This window comes from Oncorhynchus mykiss, chromosome 23 (genome assembly GCF_057628025.1).
Source record: "Oncorhynchus mykiss isolate SJ-2025 chromosome 23, ASM5762802v1, whole genome shotgun sequence".
NCBI lineage: Eukaryota > Metazoa > Chordata > Actinopteri > Salmoniformes > Salmonidae > Oncorhynchus > Oncorhynchus mykiss.
This window is the reverse complement of record NC_143044.1, coordinates 24,760,194-24,780,449: the sequence shown is the minus strand read 5'-3', so window position 1 is coordinate 24,780,449 and position 20,256 is coordinate 24,760,194. Positions and strand designations below refer to the sequence as shown.

General features: G+C 41.0%; 1 protein-coding gene across 24 annotated transcripts in view; it reads left to right on the top strand.

Annotated features, from left to right (window-relative positions):
- kcnma1a (potassium calcium-activated channel subfamily M alpha 1a) overlaps nt 1–17,741 on the top strand; it is a 300,575-nt gene extending 282,834 nt beyond the window's left edge. For 7 of the 24 annotated variants that reach the window (XM_036960289.2, XM_090217153.1, XM_090217149.1 and 4 more), the window contains 7 exons: nt 270–353; nt 2,019–2,149; nt 7,086–7,280; nt 7,808–7,926; nt 9,957–10,181; nt 11,553–11,581; nt 12,664–17,741. In XM_036960289.2, coding sequence (XP_036816184.1) covers nt 270–353; nt 2,019–2,149; nt 7,086–7,280; nt 7,808–7,926; nt 9,957–10,181; nt 11,553–11,581; nt 12,664–12,815 — 935 coding nt within the window. In that variant the 3' untranslated portion in view covers nt 12,816–17,741. The remainder of the gene's footprint in view (nt 1–269; nt 354–2,018; nt 2,150–7,085; nt 7,281–7,807; nt 7,927–9,956; nt 10,182–11,552; nt 11,582–12,663) is intronic. The other 17 variants (XM_090217158.1, XM_090217152.1, XM_036960301.2 and 14 more) reach the window with 5 other exon arrangements.
- Nucleotides 17,742–20,256: the final 2,515 nt, after the last annotated feature.

Genomic DNA, 20,256 nt, shown 5'->3' with positions numbered 1-20,256 from the left:
GGTGTCTTAAAAGCCGTACAAATTGGCAATTTGTGTTTTAGTGGTATGGTTCAGTCGCATCTGGGCTATGTACTTTCATCTCTGGTGCCGTAGTTGCATGTCATGGACAACCATGGCTACCTTTACATACAGTCAGTGTCTAATCCTGTGGTTGACATGATGCGTGGTCTCAGACAGAACTGCCTTTCTTTCTCTCTTCTCTTTGAAGCTGTTCCAATAACGACCCTATCTCTCCCCCCTCTGCTCTCCACACGTCTTACTGTCATTAGCTAAACCTGGCAAAATACTGCCTTTGGTTTCATTCAGTCAGGAAAAAAACTGTGGAATCAACATACAAATGATAACTGAGCTGGGTAAGCCAGGCTTTTGTCCTCCGCTCGCTGCCGTCCGATCTTTTGTTCTTTTGTTCTCTCTCTCTCTCCCCCACCCCCCTCTCTCTATCTCTATCATCTTGTCTTGATGTATCTGGCTGCAGCCGAGGTCCTCGCTGGCTGCTCCCATGGCTTCACTTTGAACACATGTTTTATTTTTAATTCTCGGTTTCTGGTTGAAAAATGGACTGTCTTGTTTTGGCCTTTTATTTAATGATTTTTTTCCGTGGTGTTTTTATTTTTTTCCCGTTTATTTTTTTTTTCAGAGCATCGTTCCGGCACTTTGATCATTGCTCGGTCTGTCCTTGTGGCTGTTTCATAGCACACACCCCACTCCCGCCCCCAACCCCTCCCTCAACACCCCACCACCTCCCGGTTCAGTCTCTTTGGCCTGGGCCCGTTTGCATCATCAGCCCCCTTGTCTGGTTGACTGACATGTCTGTTCCTCTGCAGCACAGAGGAAGCCTGGGAAGAAATCATATTTCAAAAAACTATAGATCAAACCTTCCCTTTAAGATGTTTATTTTTATTTATTTTTGGGGTTGTTACTTCTTCTTTTTTTTACCTAAGCCTAGATGTTGAAGGAGTCAAAGAACGCCTTGTGTTGTGTGAAGCCTCTTTTCAAATGCAGTTGGATCTCAGGCTCTTGTCCGCTGGTGCTAGAAAGAGAACCCTCTCATCTGAGGTTAAATAAAGACCAGAAGGTTCTACTAGGGAAAGTCATATTTACGAATGGTCGAAAAAAAGTTAGTTTTTATATGGTTTCATCTTGTGTTCATTTCCTCTGGTTAGCAATATTCTACACAGTATAGAAAGTGATTGTTCTACCCTGGCCATGTTATGATTTGAACTTTTTTCATCATTAACAATTTCAGAATGTCGTATTACTCCGATCTTTAAAAGCAGGCTGTGGCTATGTGAATTTACCACACAGCTCGATGTTATTATTGTTGTTTTAAATAATCATTTGACTTTCAGGAAAAGGTAATTACCTCAATATCTCAATAGGTGACGATGTGACCACACATTTTCTTATCTGAGATATCACTAAAGCTTTAAAATGCATGTTACATTACGTGCATGATCTTCTCACCTGAACAATATCATCTTGAATATAAAAAACACAATATGTTGGATTGAGGTGTTTCGCACAACTAGGTAAAATCCATGTCCTGAATGCAATTACAGAAATGGTTTGTTCATGACGGAATGTACTGTGCATCTACCATGAATGCCAAATCCATAACGCTTTGGTTCAAACACCACTATCTATTCTATACCTCCAGACCTGAGACCTGTGAGAATATATGCCCTTGAGTCATAGAAGGATCCGTAAGTGTCTTCCTCTAATATAGTGAATGATTCTGTTCCGGTCAGGGCCTAAGACTGGGTGTAGACTAGGAACATTAACACAGGTTTCCAACTAGGAATATTGGTTTATATTGACTCAATGGGTCACAAAAACACTCTAAAATCGAACAACGCTTCACAGTTCACCAACACAAAAGTGCCCTAGCTAAGTCACCCAGCGATTCTCTACTTCTCTGGTCCTCAGGTGTGTGTGTGGGTGTGTGTTTGGCATGCTGTGCTGTGTCCTCCTTGCCCTCTCTCTCTCTCTGACTGTGTTTTGGGTCTCCCCTCTCTCAGTGAACGACTCCAACGTTCAGTTCCTGGACCAAGATGATGATGATGACCCTGACACAGAGCTGTACCTGACACAGCCCTTCGCCTGCGGAACCGCCTTCGCTGTCAGCGTGCTGGACTCTCTCATGAGTGCAGTGAGTAGACAATACTAAGTACACGCTACTCAGTTTACACAGTTCTTAGTATGCACTAGACCATTTATCCTGTTTATCCTTTATTTAATCCAACATCATACTAAATGTCTCTCATGTACGGGGTAGAAGTCGCCAGGAGACCTTTATGTAAAATTGAAGTCTATATTTTATCGATATTTAAATATATATTTAATTCATATTTGAATTAATATTTTATTTAGGTAGGCTGCAACATGCAGCAGTCAAGGGCTTGAAGTGATTCTGAGTCTTTCATACAAGATGACAGCAGCCACAGGACAATACACATATAGTGGGTTTACTATAAGACGTGCATACTTAACTAAGTACTGTATACTAAGGACTGTAAACTCAGTAGTGTATACTTGGTAATGTCTACTCACCTGCACCCATGTCTGCTGTCTCTAATGCTGGTTACACGCACGCAGGCGCACACACACACACACACACACACACACACACACACACACACACACACACACACACACACACACACACACACACACACACACACACACACACACATACAGAGAGAATAAAGGGGTAAACTTAAAGGATGTGGTAGCATCATAAGATCTGCTCAGCGCGGTAGCAATACGGAGTAGGCAGAAGTTGGTAAATGAAATGCCACAATGATCAGACAGCACTGCCAGCTTCACTGACATCAAAAGGGAAGTTGTTGCCACCACTCCTCAAATAAAGTGTCACGAAACGAACTTTCAAGGGGCTTATTAGATCTTTTAACAAGGTACAGTACCAGTCAAAAGTTTGGACACACCTACTCATTCAAGGATTTTTCTTTATTTTACTATTTTCTACATTGTAGAATAATAGTGAAGACATCAAAACTGTGAAATAACACATATGGAATCATGTAGTAGCCAAAAAAGTGTTACACAAATCAAAATATATTTTATATTTGAGATTCTTCAAAGTAGCCACCAATTGCCTTGATGACAGCTTTTCACACTCTTGGCATTCTCTCAACCAGCTTTATGAGGTAGTCACCTGGAATGCATTTTACAGGTGTGCCTTGTAAAAATGTGCTGAGGTTCCCTCTAATGGCACATATGACACGCAAGGTGGGCCTTCAAAACACTTTCCTCTTCCAACAATGTCAGCCCTTTTCCGAAGATACGGAAAAAGTATTATCTTGTGACTTCGTTCCAACCATCGCTACTCCCCTTTGGTGCTGTGATGGCTTAATTCCAGCTTGTCACATCATGAGTGAGGTTAGAGGAGAGCTGAGTAGCCTTCACACACACACTGGCTGTGGTAAGAGGTGAGGGTGGCTAATAGACAGCGCTCATCCATCGTGGTTCTCCACAGAGCTGTCAGGAGCCTGGGGAGAAGAGCTGCCACTCAGGGCGTGACTTACAGTCATATACGTTTTTACTTATGGGTGGTCTCGGAAATCGAACCCACTACCTTGGTGTTACAAGTGCCATGCTCTACCAACTGCCCTGCAAAGTACCATTGTTATTAACGTTATCAAGCCGCTCTCTGCCATAGTGGTGCCCAAAAGTTGTGATAAACCCAGTCATTTTTAACAGCGGCTAATGACTATTTCGCTTAAATTGCACTATAGCAGCCTGGAAATACAATGACATTGTTAAAGTAGGCAAATATTTAGTAGGAAAAAAGTTTATCATTATCATGTCGTAAAATGTACTTTAGACAGATGGCAATGTTGTCATTAGCTAGTAAAATGTGTGTATAAAATAAAATAAAATGGTCTCGACTCAATCTATGCTAGCTAGCTAACATTATACTGCATCTAAAGTCATTCTGGCGACATCAAAATGATGACAAAAGGTTTTCCAGAAATGATTTTCCTCCTTTAGAAATGTCATTGTATTTCCAAGCCACTCTAATGCACTTATAATTATATATATATTATATATATCTATTATTATATTATATATTATATATCTTCTTATAATTATATATCTTCGTTAGTGGCAATTGACAATGCATTGACTAGAATGCTCAGGCGGGCATCAGTCATTAAATGAATGTTCAAAACAATATTGTGAAAAAATGTGCAATAGGAACTCTGTGTTCCATGAAGTGCAAACGTGGACTTTAGGGGCTCTATTTTCGGCTGGCGTTAAGCCAGTGAAATTGTCAAACACACGCTCGTTTTGACCTGTTAAAGCATAGCGCCAGATTGGTCATTTACCTGTTTTATATGAGCTTGCTTGCGTGGGAGGGGTGGCAATATCTGGGGACATTTAAGACCAACCAAAAGCTGGTTTTAGCTGTAACGAGGTTGGTTATGACATGGATTTTGACAAGGGAAGCACAGGCTATCCAGCCGTGTCACACAGTGCCCATATACGAATGGAAGTTTGTGCTTTTTGTGCCCGTAAACCTCATATTTAGAAACAAATAGTTTTTTCCCATTTCGTTTCATGTCATTAAAAAACAAGCATAGCCTCCCTTCTTCTCAGTGAAGGCGTTTTTTTTGTCCCGACCAATGCATTCGCCAAGTAGTCAAGATCGATAAAGGGTTTGGCTTGTGACCCAGCTGGCAATGAGGAATCGGCCCAGAAGCGGCCTTCTTCCAGGGGGCTGGAACTGATTGAATCGGCATGGAATCGGCTGTCGGACTAGGCCCAGAATCAATATGAATGACTGCCCAGAATCGGCCTTAAGTACATCAGGCTGTTTCTGTCTACCGGAATTCAGCCAACTTTGCCAGCATCTTACCAGAATCCCCCCAGAAGCGGCCCGATGCAAATTTAAATAGATGTATACACAACTACCCCATTTAGTAATTTTAAATATTACTATTATACATTTTATACATACAAATTATGAACGTGTCAGCGTGCATGCGCCTGGCCCGCCACAGGAGTCTCTACAGTGCAATGGGACAAGGACATCCCGGCCGGCCAAACCCTGCCCTAACTCAGACGACGCTGGTCCAATTGTGCATGGCCTCATGGGTTTCCCGGTCGCGGCCAGCACGGGTCTCGAAACAGCATCTGTAGCAACACAGTTTGCACTGCGATGCAGTGTCTTAGACCGCTGCGCCTCTCGGTAGGCTCTATCAACAAAGTATCAAAATACTAAAATACTGCACAGGACTCTTAAAGAATTTCATTTAATGTTAATTGTATTTTTTTGATCACAGAAACAATGAGAAAATCTGGAAAAATAATAAAAGATTAATTATATAAAGCAGCCCGTGTAATCATCTGCCAGAGAGTAGCTTCAATTGCCCGAGTCCCAAGAAATACATTTGGGCCAGATAACTCTCACCGAAATCGGCCCGAGCCCCGAGTAATACATTTGGGCCAGATAACTCACACCGGAATCGTCCCGAGCTCAATCCTAGCCATAAGTAATACTGCTGAAGGCGGCCCAGACTCGGGCCACATCACATCAACCGAATCTGACTCTCACCCGGAATCGGCCCAGATCCACTGTGCTAGCTGGGGAGACTGCTTTGAAATTAATCTTAATCACCAAAGCTTTATTAAAATATTAAGTTTGGCAGCGGCAAAACAGTGAGTGGACATCCCCTTTTTATCTATGTAGGCTATTACATTTTTTTGCCCATCTCCTGGTCTTATTTTGGATGTGTGTAAAAACCCCTCCTTGTAGGCTACATGTCCATATGCCCATCATGGAACGAGAGATGAGATTATCCGGTAACACTCATATTTAAAAACATTGTAGTTATTTTCCTGTAACAATTGCTTGTTTGCCATTTAATTAAAACCCAAGCCCTCAGTAGGCTAGCCTTACCCTACTTTAACGAAAGCTGGTTTCACAATAATACGTCGGATGTATTTGTTATCCTGGCCATGCATTAGAAGTAGCCTATCCATAAAAGGTTTCTAAATGGTCTACTCTTCATGCTTTTGCATTATTCACAGTTCAGATAAGCAAGTCCTAAATAAGGCAAGTCTTATTTTACAATGCCGGCCTACATATTGAACAAACACTGGATGTTTTTTTTTTTTACTGTTGCGATCAGTTGTTACTGTAGCCTATGCAATATAATAAACTGTATAATCAATTGACAATGGACTCGGACAAGAATATTCCTTGCCCCCAGACGAGTAGATGACAACGCAAAGACCATCAATAACCTACAGAACTTGAGACAAACACATACAATATTAAGCAATGGAACACCTTGATTGGCCAGTTAGTGGCCAAGCCCAAGTCACACCTATGACAGGCCTTTCGGGCCACCAGCAGGTATTGCGCTCATAATAACGTCTGTGAAAACACATTCCAAGTCCTACAGCGCTACCGCCAGCACTTAGATTTACTATTGCGTTAGGTTTGTTAAAATAGAGCACTAGAGCTTCTATTCTGCTATTGTATTTCTATACCTGTTGGAACAATATGCATTATCAACATGCTTGCTCCAGCTTTTTAATGTATTTCATTAAAGGAGTAATGGTATTGATGTGAAACCTGCAAAACCAGTCTATGAGGAGAAGTTGAGTAGAAGTTGTTTTGGTAAGCAAGTCTGGTGAATGAATGTCAAATGGAACTAGTTCCGGTACAAGAAAACCTTTTTCTGTAATTGGTCTGCCCTGTCTCCTCACCTTTCTGTCTGGCCTGTATGAAGAGACAGGCCCGGGGTCTAGATAACATGGTCCACTCCATGTCTCTCTCTAAACATCCCTATTTCTCGATTTTTCTCTCCTCATCCCTCCTCATCTTTCCTAATTTCTCTCCCATCTCTCCCTATCCCCTCCCCCCACTCCTCTTCATGCCTCCCATCCCTCTCTCCCATCCCTTTCTCCTCATCATTCTCCCTCCCTCCCTATCATCCAAACCTCTCCTCATTCTTCCCCATCTCTCCCCTTCTCCATCTGCCACATATCCTCTACCGTTGTGGCTCTAATGGCGTATCCTTACTTACGGATCTCACATCCTCTTATGTCCGCAGACATACTTCAACGATAATATCCTCACCCTGATCCGGACGCTGGTGACTGGGGGAGCCACCCCGGAGCTAGAGGCTCTATTGGCCGAAGAGAACGCCCTGCGAGGGGGCTACAGCACGCCACAGACACTGGCCAACCGAGACAGGTGTCGTGTAGCCCAGCTAGCCCTCTATGACGGGCCCTTTGCCGACTTGGGGGTAAGTGGATGTTTAAACCGAGCGGACACATTTTGGCACTCCCCAGTAGCACCCAATCCTGCCTGCCTGCCTCCTAGCGGCACTTAATACAAAGTGAAGAACAGAGAACACGCAAGAGGGGATCTGTTAAGGAGGAGGAAGGGAGGGTTCTGGTGTGTGTTATGGAAAGGAATAATGCAGCTGTCTGAGAATATCCCATGAGTTATTTAACTTTTTCATTTATCAGTGTATTGTTTATATATCTTGTGTTAAATGTTTTACAGTTGTTGTCAATAGTGCTTCAGATTCTGAAGGGGCCATATTCTGAAGGGCCATGTCACAAAGTGAAAGGATGTTGTTCTGTGTCATTTCCTGCATGATTTAAATGTCCTTTACACTGTATATTGTTATCTCCACAAAAACACCCAGCAGAACTTATCAAGGGCACTGCAGTTTGACATTTGCAAAGACTTAATTATTTTGTCACTTAGATAAATGATTATTAGAAAACACACCCTGATGTTTTTTTGTTATTTGTTGTTTTTCAGGATGGCGGTTGCTATGGAGATTTGTTTTGTAAAGCGTTGAAGACGTACAACATGTTGTGCTTCGGAATATACAGATTGAGAGACGCTCACCTCGCCACGCCTAGCCAGTGTACCAAACGGTGAGACCGTCGCTGTGTATCTTTAACATCCATCTCTCTCACCTCTCAAGGCAGTTAGTGTCACAACATTAGCTGTTTTAATATCAGCAATTGTATGATTGTCAGTGGTGGAAAAAATACTTAATTGTCCTACTTGAGTAAAAGTAAAGATACATTAATAGAAATTGACTCAAGTAAAAGTCACCCAGTAAAATACTACTTGAGTAAAAGTAACAGTATTTGGTTTTAAATATACTTAAGTATCAAAAGTAAATGGAATTGCTAAAATGTACTTAAGTATCAAAGTAAAAGTATAAACCATTTCAAATTCTTTATATTAAGCAAACCATGCGGCACAATTTTTTGTATTATTTTTTATTGACGGATAGCCAGGGCCACACTCCAACGTTCAGACATAATTTAAAAACAAAGCATTTGTGGTTTAGTTAGTCAGCCAGATCAGAGGCAGTAGGGATGAGGCAGCAGGGAAGTTATCTTGATAAGTGTGTTAATTGGACCATTTTCCTGTCAAAATGTAGAGTACTTTTGGGTGTCAGGGAAAATGTATGGAGTAAAAATTACATTATTTTCTTTAGGAATGTAGTGAAGTAAAAGTTGGCAAAAATATAAATAGTAAAGTACTTAAGTATTTGTACCCCCAACACTCCATCTATTTTGTGCATGACACAAGGAAGGAAAGGAGGAAAAAGAGGGAGGCTTGCAAGCCGAAGAACACCATCCCAGCCATGAAGCACGGGGGTGGCAGCATCATGCTGTGGGGGTGCTTTGCTGCAGGGGGGATTGATGCACTTCACAAAATAGATGGCATCATGACGAGGAAAATGATGTGGATATATTGAAGCAACATCTCAAGACATCACGCAAATGGATCTTCCAAATGGACAATGACCCCAAGCATTCTTCCAAAGTTGTGGCAAAATGGCTTAAAGACAACAAAGTCAAGGTATTGGAGTGGCCATCACAAAGCCCTGATCTCAATCCCATAGAAAATTTGTGGGGAGAACCTAAAAAGTGTGTGCGAGCAAGGAGGCCTACAAACCCAACTCAGTTACACCAGCTCTGTCAGGAGGAATGGGCCAAAATTCACCCAACGTATTGTGGGAAGCTTGTTTGACCCAAGTTAAACTATTTAAAGGCAATGCTACCAAATACACATGATGTAAGAAGTGTCTGTCTCATGACATTGTCATAAATTGGGTCACCCTGTAGGCTCCAGAACAGGCCACAGAGGCTATAGACTCTCTACCGTATAGGCTACATGATTTGATGGAGTGTTGGGGAAGCGCCACAGTGCTGCGTCTCAGAACCATGGAGAGGTGGGCTGGGCATGGACAAGATAGATATTTTGAGCCCCTGTCGTTGTCAAAGTGGGCACTGCTTATCATGGAACGGCATCAAATGCAAATCAAACTTTATTTGTCACATCCACCGAATACAACAAGTCTAGACCTTACCACACGATGCTTACTTACAAGCTCTTAACAAACAGTGCAGTTCAAGAAGAGTTAAGAAAATATTTACCAACTAAAGTAAAAAAAAATGTTTTTAAGTAACACAATAAAATAACAATAACGAGTCTACATACAGGGGGTATCGGTACCGAGTCAATGTGCGGGGGTACAGGTTTGTTGAGGTAATTTGTACATGTTGGTAGGGGTGAAGTGACTATGCATAAATAATAATCAGTGAGTAGCAGCATTGTACAAAACAAATGGGGGGGTTCAATGTAAATAGTCCGGTGGCCGTTTGATTAATTGGATTAGTTGGAGGTGCGTCTTGGTCAGTTTAGCCCGCAAAATGCCGCCATCTTCAATCTGCCACTCTAGGTTGGCTGCCTAATCATGCTTAATGGGCGGGCTGGCCCTGCCTTCAGGGCAGAGAAGCATTTTGATTTGAAGTAAATAGTTTTTTCAAATCTTTTAACTGATTAGTTTTCAACCCCACCCTGTTAACTTTCTATTTTGCAAATAGACACTGACTATACAGTATTGTTTGGTTCTCTCTTCCACTAACTACTGTCCTGTATACAGGTATGTGATCACCAACCCTCCGTATGAGTTTGAGCTGGTCCCCACAGACCTGATCTTCTGCCTGATGCAGTTTGACCACAACGCGGGCCAGTCCCGGGCCAGCCTCTCCCACAGCTCTCACTCCTCCCATTCCTCCAGCAAAAAGAGCTCGTCCGTCCACTCCATCCCCACCACCAACCGGCAGAACCGCAGCAGCAAGGCCCGGGAGGCCGGCCACAAACAGAAGTAGGTGGATGAGATGTTTGTTATGTGTGTGTATGTCAGTCTGTGTTTGCTCGGGCATGAGTAGTATGTGGTGCCGATCGAAGTTTGGTGTGGGTGTTGTGTCTATGTAGGGTTGTGGCCAGAGTGTGTTTGAGCGCGTGGGTGAGACACTGTTTGGGTCAATTATCCATATCTGTGTGTTTGTTGGGGTTTGTGTTTTGTTTGTGAGATTCTGTGCTCAATGTCCACATCATGTTTGTTGCAATTTTTGCTCTATAACCATCAGCATGTGGTCCTTGCTCTCAGCCTGCCTCCATAGCTACCATGATCTCATTAATGGAAACGTTGATGTGCATTATTTTCACAAATAATATTGATAGAGCAAAAGAAAACACTTCTTATTTCCCGCTGACCTCATTGAACCTGTATTTGAGCGTTCATTTAAGAACTCAAGATACCACTGAAAGAAGATGAGGAACCTTGACATAGAAAGACCTCTCATATGTTGTCTTGCTACAAAGCCGGTGACCGGTATGCCAGCTATTTTTTGCTAGATCGGTTCTATACGACACAATAATTTGACTCGTATTGGGATAGCCTTCTTATATGTTGGTATTTGTACAAACAGTATGGCATGGTTATGGATTTAACGTGACACGATTTAAATAGACAAAACTTTGCAGGTTGTCTATGAATGAGAAACATCATTCGACCATCTGTGTGGACATCTGTCTGGTTATTGTGTCTGTTCTGTGTCATCGCATGTCCATGTTCCTAGTTCTCAATCTCAAATGCTTATTTTTAGTTCTGTTTTTAATTTTGATATATTTTCCATAGTATGGAATAAGACAATATATACATTAAGTTATATTGAGCGATAAGTCATTATTTTAAAGCTACTCAGAGAATTTGATTATAATGGTGATATATCATGCTACCAACACCACTCCCTGAACCGTGTTAGATGTTTTAAGTTCATTCTTAAGAGGAAATACAACAGATGAATTGTAATGTCTTAGTGTCCTTTTAAATGTTCCTTAGCATTTACCTTCATTTCCTCTTCAACATTGCATGTTAGGAAAGTGAATTGTAGTTGTTCAGTATCTTGAAACGTAGAAAGGGATAAGGGAACATCTGACAAGTAGGGTCAGGGTCAATTAGTAAACTGAAATAACATAAAACATACAAAAGTGAAGAAAAAAAAAATATTTTGGCTATGGGGCCTCGTATTAGAAAATAGGATTTTGGTTTGATAAATTGCAGACAGTGTCAGTGCTTACATAGAGTACAGCAAGAGATCCAGTCATATCAGTGATTGTGTTTTAGACGTGTTATTTGCCTTGTAGATTGTAATACCATACTTAATTAGATTACCTACTTCTCTTTCTGAAGTGCAACAAGGATGAATAGAATGAGCCAAGGTATGCAAGTTAACGATTCTGCATGTCCTACTATTACTATAGCACCCTTAACGTGGGGTTCTAATCATAACTTTGTCCCTGTGGAGATTGTTATGACAAGGGGAGGTTTTGTAGTGTTTTTGTTATTTTCCTGTACGGATAAGTCATCACGCCTCAGTTTAAGTTTTGCTTTCAAACAACGGAAAGCAAAATGGCTGCTGCTGCCTCTGCCCTCTCCCTGTCATGCCCAGGACCATCTCTGCACTGCATGAGGTCCAACCTTTCTCCTCTACTTATCTTTCTGTTTTACCTCCTTGACACCTTAATTCACCTGATGATGATTTTTCTTAGTTTTCTCTAGACAGAGCCTCTATTTTGTATAATTTCATTATTATTTATCATGTTTTTTAGTTTGCTTTATTTCAGCTTGAGACAAATTGCATTGTGTGAAAGGTCTGTGTGTTTGCACATATTCTTTCCTATTGAATGCGATCAGATGACTGATGTTGTCCAAGTGTTGGAAATACGTTGTAATCCACATTCAGTATTACTCTATCAACTAGAGCCACAGAGACAAGGTGTTTCCTATCACGGACGATGTAACACACTTAACACAAACTGTCGATGCTACCTAAAGATCATAGCCCGGGTATCGATATGAGTAGGCTCGAAATCTCAAACTGACACCTCCCCGAAATGGGAAGGCATGACAAATATGAAGTCTAAATTGCAGAGGTATATGAGGCATTAAGTTGTGCACTCATAACCCTGTGGTGGTTTTAGACGATAGACATCTTACTTCACCTTAGTTTAAAACATCAAATGCTTGTTCTGTAACACACTAGCCGGAGTACTAAGCTGAATGCCCACACACGCTCACATTCACACAGACACACATGCACACACTCACCAAAGTTGAAATGACTTTATCTGGAAGAAAATTAAGTAACTGATCTGAAACCTATGGTCCCTCATGGCGTTTTGGATTGGATGGTCATACATGCTATAAAAGACTGCTACTTAAACTGAGACAGTAATATATCACATGACACCATGTAGATTATTGAACACTAACATTTGGTTTTTGCCCCATCCCTCTGCAGAAAGGAAATGGTTTACAGATGAACCAGAAAATGCCTACCCACGGAACATTCAGATCAAGCCCATGAGCACTCACATGGCCAACCAAATCAACCAATACAAATCCACTAGCAGTCTGATTCCACCAATCAGAGAAGTTGAAGATGAATGCTGAAAACCAGGCCCACTTGATGACTCGTGAGAAGTCTGGATGCTCTTTCGAAAGGAGAGAAAGGGAGATGACAAACGGGGATGATGATGTTGATTCATTGGTCCTCACTCATTCTACAGATCAAGGGTTTGACATAAACACCACAACTTGAAGGGACCTCCTATGTGTATACCTTTAATGTTACTTCCATGTTCTACAATGGACAATGTTTTATTTATCAATCTTCCATAGAGATGTACATAATGACAATCAAATAAGGATTGTTCATCCCCCTAGCACTTTTAAAATGATTTTAAGAGTTGAAAAAGAGAAGAAAAAGTACTTCCTGTCATTATTTGCAATAGTTCACATCTTTGTGTGACCACACTCCATGGCTACTGTAGCTGAGGTTACTACTGGTTGTTGGAGGATGAGGGCCGTGGCAGTTTTCTCATCACAATATCATAACATCTCCAAAAGATCCAGAAAACCGGCTGGGGTTCACCGCTCACCACTCATACTCCCTATCTGCTTCTGTTCTATTTGCACAAAAACTGACCACCTTCTTTTGCAACATGACGACTTGAAACATTGATATCGTCCCAAAACAACTACCATCACAGAAAGTGTCAGCTTTTTGGTTTGTTGATTCACTGAATGAAAGAAAAGCTGCTTGTCATTTGGAGAGATGTAATGTGGAAAGATCCATTACGTCACTGCTTAGGGTATGCTACTGTATGTCATCACACTGTTGAGTAATCAATGAATGCATTCCAGTCCTGTAGAATGGGATCATATTGAAAATCAGGTGTCTTGAGACTCAGAGTACAGTAAGAGACAGTTCTTGGATAAGCTGGCTGACAGAGTATATAGCTACGCTGTACTTACATCTGTTCTGGTGATATCACAATGAATATGGATGATAATGATGTCTATGACAGCGTTTCAAGCTCCTATCATCGCATGGTATGTCCCTGATCCCTTCTATAACAATAGAGCGCAGATGAGCACCTTAAACTGAAAACATAAAAGGGATGAAATAACAATCTTGTCCTATCCCTTATGTGCAAACATGAAAGGGGTGAATGGACAACCTTGTCTCGTCCCTGGCGAAAACATGAATGGGGTGAAAAGACAGCCTTCTCTTGCTCCTTGTGTGGACAGACAGATATGGTATGTACATGCAATGTGTGTACTGTACATGGCAGTGACGTGTCCCCTCTGTAAGAACATTGGTGGTACATCTGAGTTAAATGCACAAATTGGTATCATCATCATCTCTCCATCAGCGTGTCTGTGATGGTGGTTCAGCCTCTGGGGGAGCGTCATGTGGGATCAAGGCTACAATCATCCAAGATAAATAGGAACTAGATCTGTCTGGGGGTTGCGGATCAACTAATGAACTAAATAAACACGTTTCTATACTTAGTCACATCACCGGTAATACACCAACTATGATTGAGCTGAACATTTTTGTTACAAACATTAGCTGTGTGCCCTAAAACTTTAGGGAAAGCTTTTAAGTCCAAACCTTTGCCATGATATCTTTGGTGAAAATTGGGATTTAAGAATGAAAAAATAAGCATCTAATTTGAATGTTTTTTGTTTGATGAGACATTTGGAGAAGCAATGCCACATATTGCGTAAAATGGGCATCAATGGGTCCTCCTTTGACCAGAACCACTGCCTGGCACAGGGTTGGTAACAGAGGCAGTAAAGAGCTTGGATGTTCTCCGCTGCCAATCCTGATGCCATCATATCACCTCTAAACTCTATGTAGGTAAACGTTAGGGAAAAGCTCAATCATAGTTTGGTTTAAAACGATGCCGCTGATGACTATGAAGAAAGCTGGAGAATGCTGCCTGTGTTCTTCATGTTATGCTGGTCATGGCATCAGTGTGTGTGTTCAAAATGGACAGATTTTGTTTTGATCTTAAAGCAACCCAGACAGAGCTGCAGCCTTGGAAATGAGAGTGTATGGAGTCACAGATGATCCAACTAAAAACTAAACCTGGCTACTTTATATAAACAAACATGATTATGTTATATCCATATGAGCATACTCATTTTCTACTTATTATTACACATGACCTAATGAATAATGCTTTATGAAAGTAATCCATTTTTAATATTACCAGGCCTTTAATTGCATATAAGATTTTTATTCCCAAATTAATTGCTTTATTTAACATAATCCTACCAAAATGATGAATATAAATTCTGAAATACTTATAATTAGACATGCATCATTGAAGAACAGTATAAATCCTCTCTCCTCTTTGCAACAAAGACCATCCCTGAAAGTATAGTCATTATTAAAAGTCAATATTGTATAGGAGATTACCTAAATTTAAGCTTTTGTCTTTAACTGTTGAGTGCTCCTTAAAACGTAGATGGGCTTAGTTGAAGGATCTCTGTAGCTGTATTGATAAACCTTATCGCTGTGTATAAGACTGCTCATTTTCATCGACAAGTGAATACGAATACAGATGTGTGAGTCAAATGGAAATGGGGTAAAACAATCGCAAAAAAACTTTAGTTTCAATGGGTGTAAGTAATACCCAGACAGAGCCAATCGGAAAGGTGCATGAAGCTGGATCTGAGGCGTTCAGCCATTTGTTCTCTTCTGAGGGGGAAACTGTGTGACCTTCACTATCAATGATTGACCTAAATTAGGTCTCTTTCTAAGGAGGGATACACTGAAGTATTTATGTGCGTGTATACTGTCATTCTCCATGGACATGTTTCAAACTATGTGACAGAGAGAGATTATTAGACCATCATCAGGTTGTTTGCAGTGAACAGATAGCCATGATAATATAGACAAAAGATCATGTATTTCTAAAGACCTGTCATTCGTGAGACCCCCCCCCCCCCCCTCCAAAAAAAAAAAAATCTGTCTATCTAAATATGTTGTGTAAATTCCTCCCATTATATAGATCACATGACTTTCTGAAGCAAAATGACCTAAGCTTTCTGTCTGTCTATTGGGTGTGTTGCAACTCTACTGTGGGCTCATTGACATTGTCCTGAGGTGAACTTTTGAATTGTGATTACATTGTCGTCACACTTTGTAGCAAGTAGAATTATTTTCAGAAAATATGTGAGTAAAAATCGATGTATAATTGGGTTGTTAATAATATACTTGCTAGTGTGAAAAATAAGGAATTGATATTTGATACTGACAATGACTTAATTCATTATACATAGTATTGACAAAGGACAAAATTATTATTTTGCCATATATGAAGAAAAAAAATGAAAAACTAGACTTTTGAAATTAAAGATCCTTTTCCACATTAGAACAACAAATTTGGAAAGAGCCGGTGTAATTTGACCTGGTAATATCAACCATCACAGAGATGCAGACATAGGGTAGCACCAATTCAGCAAGGCATATCACAATAAAGAGAGGACATACTTAATTTTACTGTTCTTGTTAAAATAGTTTTTTCTTATCAGGTTTACATTCCATTTTGTCAGCTCTAGTCAATTATGTTACCATAGTAATATCCATGGATTGTTTGAAACTGTCACTACTGCTTATTGATTGTTTACAGAGTTTTCTTTTTTGTATTCAGAAGTACTTAAATACCACTTTACTCAGAAATCAAATGGTACAAATCACAACCCAAAGCAGACACATACTTACAGAATAGTCCATTTCATTGTATCTAAATGTTTGTTTGTTTTTTCAATACGTGTACCCACAATTTGTGTGACTGGTTTGACTCAAACTGGGAAAAAAAATCACAACACTGGACTGAAACCTGTTCTTACATTCTAAGGTCTTTAAGCTTTATCTCTTTCCAGCGCAAATACTCCACAAATCTAAGGTACTGCTCTATACCATATCATACGTTTGTATTAGATGTTGAAGTCTTTGCAATGTACACCTCTAAAGTTTTAGAGTGTTTTGAAGTGCCATGAAAAGTGTTGTTGAACAAGCATCGTCCAGTCATTCACAGACTCACTCACTTATTCAGAATGAGTAAGGGTTGAGTTAGTTCCTCTCAGAAAGGGAAGTAAATGTATTCGAGCATGGCATCTTATACTGGCATGGGGAACATCCAAGCCATCAATGCATCCATGCCAGTAGAGTGCCAGGCAGTGCTGTAGGTCTAAAGGAGGGCCTGTTTGAAGACCCACTATAGCAAAAAGTGGCATTGAAAAGGAGGGAAGGGTACATGGGGCAGGGACACTGCTCATCAACCTTCAACATATCATGCATCTGTGTTGGTCGTACTGTCTGTAGCCTAAGGTACCTAACTTGTTGTTAGGAGACTGCAGAGAGATATGTTAAAACATGTTTGTTGTGTGGTAGAAGGTATGAATGACTGAAGGATGCACAGAGAGCACAGGCCAGGCTGTTTCATGTGCTTGAGAACACCTGTCGGTGTTTTAGTCAACTTAAGAGTCAGGACTATGAAACTTCACACATTGTTTCATATTTTTGTTAATCTATTTTCTTGCTGTAAAGGATGGATATAACTTATTTGCTGGAAAATGTACTAGATGTAATAAAATATATAATACTATGGGGGATTTAAGTCTTAACAACACATTGATATTGCAGTTGGCAATTTTGAAGTTGATTTTGATGGAGGAAAAAAAATGCAGTTTTTTTGTGGGGGGGGGGGGGGGGTGGTGGTGGTGGGGGGCTGCCTATCAGTTCAGATGGAATTCAGGACATTGCTCTCACATGTCACATATCTGATTCTTTGGCACATGGTCATTGCAGGAATCGGGAGTTTGAAATAGCCTACTTAGTTTTGTCGAAGCGAAAATAGATATATGGAGAATTTGATGGTGCTGAGTTGATCTACCTGACTCTGTCAAATATAATCTGCTGATAAATATACTGTCTTGTACAAAAAGTTTGTACATAAATTGTACATGATTTCTTTTTGTATTTTCTCAAATTAAAATGGATGTATTTGTGTTCTAAAACTGGAACGTCTCCTCGCATTTCCTTCCAGCATTAGAAAATGTGTATATTCCATACAGTGATGCATGTTAGTCTTAAGCACTGTACAGCATTGGGAGAAAATAGACCATAGTCAATGACAATATACTAAAGTATCACAAGGTGTTAATATTCTGTTTAATAATACTTAATTCGACAAGGGGCAAATATACATACAACAATTAACATGAAACGTACACACAAAACAGCTTGTTGATTACAAGTTCTCTCCATCACAGCCTCGCCCTGGATGATGTCCTATAAGAGCAGACTATCCTAATGTTACACATTGAAATATAATTAGAACATATTAAACCTCTGTGATCCTACAGTTTCCTAGATGCTGTGTCATATACATTGACACACATAAAAAATGTAGATATTTACACTTAACAAAAATATAAACGCAAAATGTAAAGTGTTGGTTCCATGTTTCATGAGCTGAAATGAAAGATCCCAGACATTTTCCATATGCACAAATTCTCTCAAATGTTGTGCACAAATTGGTTTACATACCTGTTAGTGAGCATTTTATCCTTTGTCAAGATAATCCATCCACCTCACAGGTGTGGCGCATCAACAATCTGATTTAAACAGCATGATTATTACATAGGTGCACCTTGTCCTGAGGACAATAGAAGGCCACTCTAAAATGTGCAGTTTTGTCACACAACACAAGGCCACAGATTTTGAGGGAGTGTGCAATTGGTATGCTGACTGCAGGAATATCCACCAGAGCTGTTGCCAGAGAAATCAATGTTTATTCCTCTACCATAAGCTGCCTCCAACGTTGTTCTAGAGAATTTGTCACTAGTATGTACAACCGGCCTCACAACCACAGACCACATGTAACCATGCCAGCCCGGGACCTTTACATCTGGCTTCTTCACCTGCGACATCGTCGGGGACCAGCCACCCGGACAGCTGATGAAAAACTGAGGAGTATTTCTGTCTGTAATAAAGCCCTTTTGTGGGGAAAAACTCATTCTGATTGGCTGGGCCTGGCTCCCCAGTGGGTGGGCATATGCCCACCTAGGCCCACCCGTGGCTGCGCCCCTGCCCAGTCATGTGATATGCATAGATTAGGGACTAATTCATTATTATTTCAATTGACTTGATTTCCTTATATGAACTGTAACTCAGCAAAATTTTTGAAATTGTTGCATGTTGCATTTATATTTTTGTTCAGTATATTATATTTGTGATCCTACACAGGTACAACAAGACTAAGGGCTCTATTCAGTTTCTATCGCTGAAGCGTCGTTTCAGATTGAGCCAACATATGCAGCGTTTACCGTGAATGCAGTCTCCGCCAATGCGGAAACATTGCCTTTAAATTTACTCGATACAGATTCAATAGAGCCTCTAAATGGTGGTGATGTCTATACAACGCCCCTGTCTTTGACCTTGGCTTTCCCGAGGGATAGAGGGAGAGGAGGGGAGGAACTGAAGATGAATGTCTATTAAATTTTCCTCTATCTGTATAGCCAGTGAGACGTCAATGACCCTGTGCTCCAAGGCAAGCCACCAATCCCCTGATCCCTGCATGCTGTAGCATCATACAGGCATTACTCTTGATGTACATTTAGTGACATGCTATTACCTGCTCCATCACTTACGCCTGTCAATCGGACGGGATCCATGGTGAATGGTAAGAATGGGTCTAAGAGCACATCAGCCTCTCTTAGCTCATATATCAACGTACATGTAGTGATTGAAAATAGAATATCAGCTATGTGATGGTAAAAGGTGGTTCCATACTTCTCTTATTTATATTATGAATCATTATTGATGTTAGTTAAATCACAACGTAGAGAAATATTAGGATAAATGTATTTTTTGTTACTTTTACACCTTTTTTCTCCCCAATTTCGTGGTATCCAATTGGTAGTCACAGTCTTGTCGCTACAACTCCCGTGCGGACTCGGGAGAGGCAAAGGTCAAGAGGCATGCGTCCTCCGAAACACAACTCAAACAAGCCGCACTGCTTCTTGACAATGCCCACTTAACCCAGAAGCCAGCCGCACCAATGTGTCGGAGGAAACACTGTGCACCTGGCGACCGTGTCAGCGAGCACTGCGCCCGGCCCGCCACAGGAGGCGCTAGTGTGCAATGGGACAAGGACATCCCGGCCGGCCAAACCCTCCCCTAACCCGGTCGACGTTGGGCCAATTGTGCACCGCCCCATGGGTCTCCCGGTCGCGGCCGGCTGCAACAGGGCCTGGACTCGAACCCAGAAACTCTAGTGGCTAGCACTGTGATGCAGTGCCTTAGACCACTGCGCCACTCGGGAGGCCCCAGGAGAGATGTTAAAGTAGAAAGCAATTCCACTGTGTGTGCGTGCGTGCAGAGCTGGTCCTCCTCCTCGTCGCCTCTGAGTTGAAGTGTGTAATTTCACACTCCAACATCAAGCAGCTAAACAGAAGGAGAATATATGACCCGCATTGGCATTTGTCCTTATTTCTCTCTAAAATGTGCAAACACTATTACCCTTGGGTT